At 42.1% G+C, this 10,886-nt stretch overlaps 1 protein-coding gene across 2 annotated transcripts in view; it reads left to right on the top strand.

The window, feature by feature from the left end:
• Nucleotides 1-544: 544 nt before the first annotated feature.
• The window catches only part of CYTH4 (cytohesin 4), a 91,240-nt gene continuing 80,898 nt past the window's right edge, over nt 545-10,886 (top strand). For both annotated transcript variants that reach the window (XM_044300687.1, XM_044300685.1), the window contains exon 1: nt 545-1,185. In XM_044300687.1, coding sequence (XP_044156622.1) covers nt 1,177-1,185 — 9 coding nt within the window. In that variant the 5' untranslated portion in view covers nt 545-1,176. The remainder of the gene's footprint in view (nt 1,186-10,886) is intronic.

The raw sequence follows: 10,886 nt of genomic DNA, 5'->3' as shown, positions 1-10,886 counted from the left end.
GGAATAGGGGTGTGGACTGCAATATCCACCCCCTCTACACCTCTATCATCTATGAGGCCTGTCACTGCTTCACACTATCAGAAAAGACAGAAAGTCATAAAAATATAACAAACAAAGAGATACCATATTTTCCTAAAAATGCAGAGTCCTAGGAGACCAGAGTGAATTATCTATCAAATTTCAGGGCAATTGGAGGGCTTTGGTTTGGGTAGAATTGATTTGGGTCCGAACCAAACATTTTGAAAAAGTTGACAAACCTGAAATGAACCGAATCTCAAAAGGTTTGCTCATATCTAGCTGACACATTTCTAGCCTCTACCTTCTTCTCACGTTATAGAAGTAACTAGCATACAAAAAGATCTTGCAGGAAGCATAATTAATATACAAAAAGATCTGCTTTTAGAGAACTTGTGGTTGCAGATAGAGGAACTTGCATAGAGGGGTGGGCTTGAAACAGACAAAGAGATAGGTAAGGGTTAAAGGGAGAGGTGGGCAGATTTGGACACAGAAAAGGTATCTTTGCAACATCTCAGAAAGAGAAACAATAGTAAGCTAGTAAGCACCAACTGGACCGGTGTGCAACATATTACTAGTTTGTGAATGAACAATCTGTGTATGTAGCTTAGGTGATGGTGAGGCAGGGTTAGGAAGTGTGACTTCATCAAGCACAGCACTAACCACAACGTGCCTGTCCTCTTCCTGTTATCAGGATCTTACTTTGTCACCAGTTTATGTGTGCATAGACGTTGTGACGAGATTACATTTAAAGTCACTTTAGTATGTTGCAGTGCAGGACATAGGACGAGTGGTGACTTATTGGTACATTGTGCAAGCAGATTACAGAAGGAGTGGAAAGTAAAGGATGCAAGCAATCTTGTAAGCAATGAGATACACAGGAAACATGGATCAGTCGGTATAATGAACAGAAAAGCCATTTAATTATGAAAAGAAAAGATACAGACATACTGGATCAAGAGATCAAAAGAGAAAAAACACAACCGTAGGCAAGACCGAATGGAGAATTAGCAGTAACCAGCAACTCAGAGTCTTGGTACGAAGTGTAAAACAAGTGAAAAACATTATATTAAATGGAGAGCAGAGACACAGCAAGATATGTAATGCTATCATCAGGGTCGCCAACTAAAGAAAGAGGGGTCCAACTTTTAATGGAGGACCATGAAAATGGTAAGTACCTACTTATTTACTACTACGGGTAAGAAGAACATTTTGTTGTTGTTGCTGTGTACTACTTTATAATCTCATATTAGTGTCACAAATGGAACCTTATCCTAACAATGGTCATACCATCTCTCAAATGAGCATCCTTGGAAATTCTAATATTAAGGGTTAGGCACCATATAACATAAAACTCATGGAATAATGCGTAAAGTAAAAAAAAAAAAAAAAACACAAAGTAGAAATCACAGTAAATCTCAAAGCAAGGAACTTGCAACATTTTAGGGTTGGTGATGTGGGTAAAAGCTAAAAGAGAAAATCCACATTGGAGCCATTTTTCAGAATATACCAGATTACTGCTCAGAAAACAATTCCATAAATATAAATCTATTAAAAGCAATGATACAGTCACTGTATATATCTGTGGCAAAAACCCAGTGCCTCACTGGTTATACCCTGGCAGGGTATAAATTATGTTCTGCCTAAAGTCTTCCTCTTATCTCATATGTCAGCTTATAGTCTGTTCATATTGAATCCATGTGGAATTTGACATTTCTATTTTATTCGTCACAATATATTAATGGGTGTGTCATCCCAGACTTTGATATCTTTTCAGTAGGATATGCCATCAAAGTCAGATAGATGAGAGTCCCACCTTTGAGACTCGCACCTATATCCAGAATGGGCCACCAAAAGTGAAGGAGAGTGCACAACACATGCGCGGCATGCTCTCCATTAATTTCTATGGGAATTTTGAAAATAGCTGAGCGAGAGCACTCTGCTATTTTCTGAAGTCCCATGGAAATGATAGAGAGCACATATCACAAGTGTGGCCTTTCACTTATATGGGACTATTGGAGACAGCCGAGACAGCTCTCGGCTATTCTCAGCAGTTCCGCAGAAATAAATGAGGGTGGCTGCGTATCCGTGTTTTCCTTTCACTTTGAGGGGGTCTCGTTGTTCAGATAGATGTAGGTCCCAGATGTGAAACCAGCACCTATCTGACATTGGTGCCATATCCTAGCAATATGCCACCAATGTCTGAGATGAGACAACCCCTTTAAAGGTTCATGTACATAGCCATTACCATTTTGAGGTCCCAAACCATGGATCCACAAATTATGGATACTTTATTAGCCGTGTGCATCCCGCACTTTCAGAGTATAATAGGACCTATTGTATAAATAGGACCTGTTCTATCATTTGTGGAACGGCCCCATAGAAATGATGGTGCTGATGAGTAGGCAAGATAACTTATCTTGGCATACAATGCACAAACATACAGACCTGATGTAGATCAGCTCACTACAGTATATATATAAAGTATATATCAGTAAGCATCTGGTATGGCCAAGATGCTCCAGTAACTGATACACTGGTTTCTGATGGAATGCAAATGTGTTTAACTTCACAGCCAACTTCTAAGTTGCGCCAATGCATTTAAAATGGAAAAAGGGAGCAACTTTAGTGGTATTATTGACTAAAAATATTATGCATACCGCCACAGTGCAGACCTATGTGTCTATATGGTAACAGTCTAGACTACAAAAGAATCACCTACCTGTTGCTATAGATGCACTCTTAAAGGGGAACTTACTTTAGACAGTGCATAATGCCTCTTTTTTGTTTAAAAAAATTGGTATTTAATTGATCCCTTGGGTGTTCACTATACGCACGTTTCTAAATTAACCCATTTCCTTGCATGATTTCCTCCTCTGTGATTTCCTTTGCTTCCGTACAATGCAATACATTGTATACTGCGTGAGGCCAGTGCTTTGTAATTCCCTCTACTCTTTGCAATTCCTTGTAGCTTTTTTAAGATGTCCTGTCATAGATTTTTGTATCTATACTTCCATTTTAATAACATGCTTATGTCATTGCTACTGTCTGCTTTAAAGGGAGTCCGTCAGCAGTTTTGACCACGCTAATGTGCTCACACCACTCAGTAAGTTTCAGGGAGAGTAGGACAAACTTACCATTTGCAAAGCTTTTAATATCAGCAGTAGTGTGAGTATGAACATTTATTCTGCCAGATTCTGCTCCTGCAAGTGCACTAGGGGCAATGCTTCACTGTGAACTGCAATTACACTTTGCATTGAGCTGTTTCACATCCCCTTCCCTCTACACACCTCAAGACCACTACATCTGTTCCTCAGAGCAGAAGGAGGACTGCGAAGCGGCTGAATGCAGACAGCTCTTTACACTAACGTTCTACCTCCAGTGCACTTGCAGGAACAGAATCTGGGAAGTTCATATACACACTACTTCTGATGATAAAAGCTCCATAAAAGTTATGTTTTTACTGCTCTCCTCAAACCCCTACCTAGTGCTGTCAGAAGTTTTACAAAAAAGCTGTCAGACTCCCTTTGATTGCATCAGTGTTGATAAAAAGCACAAAAGCCAGAAAGAAACTTATTCTCTGCAAGCTTTGAACTGACAGTCTGCTACTAGGCCATGAGTAAAATAAAAAAAATAAAAAAAGGCTGCCAAATACAGCATTCTAGTAGTGTATGATTAACTTGCATGTAGAAGCAGTGAATTAATTTTAGACCTTCTCCATATGGTGGAATTGTTGTTCGCTGTTGATCAGTATTGTCCTTGCCATTGTTCTCTGCATGGTTACAAGTCACTTGGGACACATAAAAATGTGGAATGCTTTTAATAGAAAACGGGCCCAGACACTTCCTTATTTTGTAATAAATATCTCAATGCACCACGCATACAACTGAATTTGTACTTTAGATGGTTTTTGTAATAGCATTGCTTGGCCCTGAACAAGGTTCTGAAATCTGCTGTCACCAGCAGTAATATAACGAAATGAAAATAGACTCTCACAGGGAAGCGTGTGCGAGTCTGCTAAGATCGTTTAATTGAAATTAAAGGCAATGGAAACGTTTGGGGCAATTTTCTTTATGATTGCATTTTACTCATTTTTAAGTTGCATACTTTTTTTTAAAGTTGGTTCAGCCATTTTTGAGATACAAGGGTTAAAAAAATCACTTCTCGGTTCTGTCAGCTGACGGCTCATGTTAAGTCTTATCTTTGATCTCCTGACCTCATAAACATTCATTATAATTCAAACTGATAACAAAATAGCTTACATGACTGTTTATGAAGTCAGGAGATCAGAAATGAGGCTTCCCATGAGCTGTCAGCTGACAGGATTTTTTTTAACCCTTGTATATAAAAAGCATTTTTAATAAAGACCAATAGAAAGCATGATATTTAGGGCCGAAATGAGTAAAATGCAATCATAAAAAAACCACAAAGGTATCCATATCCTTTAAGACCTTGGAGTGTACACGTTTTACATGGTTTACTTTAGGCCAAGCTTACATTTTGTGGTGCAGTGTATGATTCTGCACAATATAGTTCCATTCCTTCTGACCTGAACTACAAAGTTTCAGCCAGTTTTTTCAATTAAAAGGGTTGTCCTATCATACGATTTCCATGGTGAGATGGGAGCAAGCGTTGGCCTCACAGGTGTTCGGAATTAAAAAAATGGCTGAGTGGCCCACGGTCTGCTGTTTCCTTCACTCCCGAGTTATGGAAGCAGTGTAGCCTGCCGTGCTAAACTGTTTATGTAGCTCCCATGCACTCCAAGTTATGGAAAGAATTGACAGTGTTATGCCTTTGAACCCTTTTTTGACCTTACACCAGTTTGGGCTACAATACTATAATACAGTAACTTACAATGTCTCTGTAATTTTGTTACTAGAAATACCAGGCATTAGTGTACCTATTAAGTTCTTGGCATCCTCACAAGGTCGGAAATGGGAGACCTCCAGGATACAGTATGTTGCGATACGATGTATGGATGTTATAAAAAAATATATAATACTAGCCCGTGCTGCATTTTGGTTGGAGCTTCTGTCACTGATACTACGAAGGTGCTTAACAAATCACTCTCACACTAGTAATAAGATGCTACTGATTGCTAAAATTTTGTAGCTTCACCTTCCTTCTCCTTATCTTTAAGGGCTGTATTGCACTAGTTGATAAATCAGATGATTGTTAAGAAGGAGACATTCGTTCCCAGCAATCGCCTGCTAGTCACTGGAGGATACTGCTGCTATTAAATACAGATCTCCTCCATAGTATGGGGAGGAGCGATCACTAATGCCATCACTTGTCCCCATACAGAATGATTAGTTGCCAGCAGCAAACTGTGATTAGATGGCACAATCTGCCGTCGGCAAGGAATTTTTTTAAAACTTGCTAAAAGATTGTTATTGCCCGAAGAACAAGCATTTGCTCGTTCACCAGGTAATCTGCGGCAGTATTATACAGGCAGATCATTGATAATGAGCGTTTATATGAATGCTTGTCAGTGATGATTTGCCTGACAATTAGCTGGTGTACTGCAGCCTTAAGCCAGCATACAATTTAACCTGGTGTGTTTATCACCTTAAATCTGTTGTTGGAGCCAGGGCTGATACCAGCCTTTCTGCTGCCTGAAATTGAAATGATAGTATATATATATATACAGTATATATATAATGCCTTCCTCCCTGTAGTCTGCCTGTAGTACAATGCCCCAATATATATTGCTCTCCCCCATGTAGCATAATGGCCTCTTATATGTAATGCTCCCCCAGCCCCTCTAATGTACCCAGTAGTGTCAACATATACATTAAAACGAAATAAATAGATCTCACCTGTGTCCTGTTCTCCGATGCTGTCTGTGATGCCCCATAGGTTTCTACACGCTTGCGCCCTTAGTTGCCGCGTCCAGAGGGCCCGGTCACTGGTGGCCCAATAATTTGTTCAGGAAGGCCTGCTTCAGGATGCAAGTTTTCAAGACCATGTCATTGTGCTGCCTGAGACAAGGCACAGGGGGTTGAGGTGATGTCATCACAATCTCCTACACTATTCTACAGCCTTATAGGCTTCAGGCCTAGGACCGTTCGGCTTATTAAGTTAAATGGTGGAAATGGTAGCCAGGAGATTCTGTACTCCGCCATAAACCACCACACCCCTCAGAGGTAGGTTGGCTGCTGCGTGAGGCAAGATGCTCATCTTGCCTCATGGCAGAAGCGAGCCAAGCTGGAGCTATCTTACAACAGGAGACTGATTTAAGATAATGGAGACCACAGCATCAGCAAGTGTGACATTTCAAGGGGTTGTCCAGCATTTACTAAACAATGAGTTATCCTTAGGATCAGCTGTTTGGTGTTTCTCTGTCACAGGAAGTCTCCGCCAGCACCACAGAGCTCCATCAAACTTGTAGTGAAGGGAACATCTTACTACAGCGCTACTCCTTCTCTCTCTGATCACTCTTCCTGCTCATCCTCCTCCATCCTTTTTTCTCCACCTCCACACAGACTGAAGTAAGAGCTGCAATTACAGTGAATGGAGCTTTCACTTCAATGTCACAACCAGACATCTGAGAAGCTCTGACAGATGCCTTTCAGAACCTCCTCCTTGAGCTATTCTTTGTTTTGGTTTTCAGTTCTTCATCTCGTTAGCCTCTCTCAGCTGTCATGTAGTTGGACTGATTGCATCCCTTTAAATTCCTCCCCATAATGCATTAGTGTGCGGCTTATACAACTTCCTGGAGTGTGTGTGCATGCTGATCCTATTTCCCAGTCTTCTACAAGATAAGTGTTACATTCTTTTGTGATTTCCTGTTTGCTGGATCCCAGGTGACCCTGACTCCCTCCGTGTCTAGTGTAGGGAGCCGGTGGTCGTGTCCCCTCACTATTGTAGGGTGTTCAGGTGTTATACAGTCGAGGTACGAGGATATGCGATCATCTACCATTGGGATTTTCGCATAGGCTGAGCAGTCAGGGAGAGTGCCAAGTCTTATGCAGGGGTCTCCCTTTTGTTCCTTAGTTTTGGATCCAGTGAGTCATACATTCATTTAGCATTGTCTTGTTACCTGTACACCTTCCGTGACATTATAAGCCGCCTAAACCGTCTCAAGCATGGATCCGGTTTCACTTTTGACTGAACGCTTTCAGGGTCTTTCATTGGAGGTAGCTGATCTCCGTAAGACTCTTTCTCAGTTTCTAGTGACCGGTTCAGCTTGCGTTCATGGAGTTTGTTCTGAGCCTAAGATCTCGCTCCCGGATACGTTCTCCGGGGGTAGTGAGAATTTTGTGCGTTTCAGAGAGGCTTGCAAACTCCATTTTCGCCTTCTTCCCCATTCCTCTGGTGATGAGGAACGGAGGGTGGGGATCATTATATGGCTGCTCAGGGGTAACGCTCAGTCGTGGGCCTTTTTGCTGCCGGTGGGGGCACGGCCCCTCCATTCAGTGGATGAATTCTTTTTAGCCCTGGGTCAGATATATGATGATCCGGATCGTGTTGCTTTGGCTGAGTCTAGACTACGTCTGTTATATCAGGGTAAACAATCCGCAGAGATATATTGCCCAGAATTTCGGAGATGGGCAGCTGATACTGGTTGGAATGATGCTGCACTCCGAAGTCAATTTTGCCATGAGAGGTCTATCTCCTTGGACTCTGCTATGTCTCAGGCCGTTCGTATTGACAGGCGTCTTAGAGAGAGAGGAGAGATCTCTCCTTCCTGTCATACTCAGTCCTAGGACAGTGCAGCGGTCTTATTCTGTGCGCAGGGGTCTCAGTCGCTGTCAGCCCCTTCTGAGCAGGAGCCCATGCAGCTGGGGTTGATTGCCTCTGACAATAGAAGATTCAGCCCGCATGGGAAGGTTTGTTTTTGTTGTGGAGGTATAAATCATTTGGGAAATGTTTGTCCCTCTAGGAGATTCAGGCAGTTTTCTGGGAGTAATAAAGAAACAAAAAGGGAAAAATCTTTTAAAAATGTTCCATCTGTTACTATTGGCAGGGTTGAGGCGGAAATTGAAGGTTTTCCGTTTGCTTGTAGTTCCCGTTTTGTCCTGCCTGCCAGGGTGGCGCTAGAGAGCAAGAACATTTTTTGTGAGATTTTTGTAGATAGTGGAGCAGCTGTCAATCTCATTGATAATCAATTTGCGATAACTCATGGTTTCCAGGTATGCACTTTGGGAAAGGATATTCCTGTTTTTGCTATTGATTCCGCTCCACTTTCTCAGAAATCATTAAAGGGCATAGTTCACAATATTCATTTAATTGTGAGTGATGCTCATGTTGAGGATGTGTCATGTTTCGTCCTTAGCGGATTACCTACTCCTCTTGTGTTGGGGCTACCCTGGCTCACTAAACATAACCCCACCATTGATTGGCAAGCGAGGCAAATAAATGGTTGGAGTGACTTTTGCAGAGAGAATTGCCTCACGACATCTGTTTCTGAGGTTTCTACTAAGACTGTACCACCTTTTCTCTCTGAATTTTCGGATGTCTTCTCAGAGTGGAGTTCAGGATTTGCCCCCGCACAGGGAGTACGATTGCCCTATTAATCTCATCCCAGGCGCCAAGCTGCCTAAATCTCGTTTATACAATCTTTCCCAACCTGAAAGGCTCGCTATGCGTGCTTATATCTCTGAGAGTCTGAGAAAAGGACACATACGACCCTCGAAGTCACCTGTTGCCGCTGTTTTTTTCTTTGTTAAGAAAAAAGATGGTTCTTTAAGACCTTGTCTGGATTTCAGGGAGCTGAACAGTATCACAATTCGTGACCCTTATCCGCTTCCTCTGATCCCGGACCTGTTTAACCAGATTGTTGGGGCTAAAGTCTTTTCCAAATTAGATCTAAGAGGGGAATACAACCTGGTCAGGGTCAGAGAAGGAGACGAATGGAAGACGGCCTTCAATACACCTGAGGGCCATTTCGAGAATTTGGTTATGCCTTTTGGTTTGATGAACGCCCCAGCCGTTTTTCAGCATTTCGTGAACAGCATTTTTTATCATTTAATGGGAAAATTTGTATTAGTGTATTTGGATGACATTTTGATTTTTTCTCCTGATTTCAAAACTCATAAGGAACATTTACGTCAGGTCTTGCTCATCCTGCGGGAGAATAAATGGAAAAATGTGTGTTTGCGGTTCCAGAAATTCAATTTCTGGGGTTTCTTCTCTCCGCTTCTGGTTTTCGCATGGACCCCGAGAAGGTCCGCGCTGTGCTTGAGTGGGAGCTTCCTGAGAATCAGAAAGCGCTGATGTGTTTTTTGGGCTTTGCCAATTATTACAGGAAGTTTATTTTGAATTATTCCTCTGTTGTTAAACCACTCACTGATATGACCAGAAAGGGGGTAGATTTTTCTTCCTGGTCGGTAGAGGCGCGTAATGCCTTTTCTAATATCAAGGAGAGTTTTGCTTCCGCTCCCATCTTGGTACAACCTGATATTTCTCTACCCTTCATAGTTGAGGTTGATGCTTCTAAGGTGGGGGTGGGTGCGGTCTTGTCTCAGGGTTCCTCTCCTGCCAAATGGCGACCGTGTGCCTTTTTCTCTAAGAAACTCTCCTCCGCAGAGAGAAATTACGATGTGGGAGATAGGGAGTTGTTGGCCATCAAGTTGGCTTTTGAGGAATAGCGCCATTGGCTAGAGGGAGCCAGACACCCTATTACCGTGTTTAGTAACATAGTAAAATAGTACATAAGGCCGAAAAAAGACATTTGTCCATCCAGTTCGGCCTGTTATCCCGCAAGTTGATCCAGAGGAAGACTCCTCTCTAGTAGCTATAGCCTGTAATATTATTACACTCCAGAAATACGTCCAGGGCCCTCTTGAATTCCTTTATTGTACTCACCATCACCACCTCCTCAGGCAGAGAGTTCCATAGTCTCACTGCTCTTACCGTAAAGAATCCTTTTCTATGTTTGTGTACAAACCTTCTTTCCTCCAGACGCAGAGGATGTCCCCTCGTCACAGTCACAGTCCTGGGGATAAATAGCTGATGGGAGAGATCTCTGTACTGACCCCTGATATATTTATACATATTAATTAGATCTCCCCTCAGTCGTCTTTTTTCTAAAGTGAATAACCCTAATTTTGATAATCTTTCAGGGTACTGTAGTTGCCCCATTCCAGTTATTACTTTAGATGCCCTCCTCTGGACCTTCTCCAGCTCTGCTATGTCTGCCTTGTTTACAGGAGCCCAGAACTGTACACAGTACTCCATGTGCGGTCTGACTAGCGATTTGTAAAGTGGTAGGACTATGTTCTTATCACGGGAATCTATGCCCCTTCTGATGCAACCCATTATCTTGTTGGCCTTGGCAGCAGCTGCCTGACACTGGTTTTTGCAGCTTAGTTTGCTGTTTATTAAAATTCCTAGATCCTTTTCCATGTCAGTGTTACCGAGTGTTTTACCATTTAGTATGTACGGTTGACTTGCATTTTTCCTTCCCATGTGCATAACTTTACATTTATCAGTGTTAAACCCCATCTGCCACTTATCTGCCCAAGCCTCCAGTCTATCCAGATCCCTCTGTAGTAGTATACTGTCCTCATCAGTGTAAATTACTTTACACAGTTTAGTGTCATCTGCGAAAATTGATACTTTACTATGCAAGCCTTCTACAAGATCATTAATAAATATATTGAAGAGAATAGGGCCCAATACTGACCCCTGAGGTACCCCACTAGTGACAGTGACCCAATCTGAGTGTGTACCGTTAATAACCACCCTCTGTTTTCTATCACTGAGCCAGTTACTTACCCACATACAGATGTTTTCTCCCAGTCCGAGCATTCTCATTTTATATACTAACCTTTTATGTGGTACAGTGTCAAATGCTTTGGAGAAGTCCAGATATACGACATCCATTGATTCGCCGCTGTCAAGTCTAGAACTTACTTCCTCATAGA

Source organism: Bufo gargarizans, chromosome 7 (genome assembly GCF_014858855.1).
Source record: "Bufo gargarizans isolate SCDJY-AF-19 chromosome 7, ASM1485885v1, whole genome shotgun sequence".
Taxonomy (NCBI): domain Eukaryota; kingdom Metazoa; phylum Chordata; class Amphibia; order Anura; family Bufonidae; genus Bufo; species Bufo gargarizans.
This window is presented reverse-complemented; position numbering and strand designations above follow the sequence as displayed.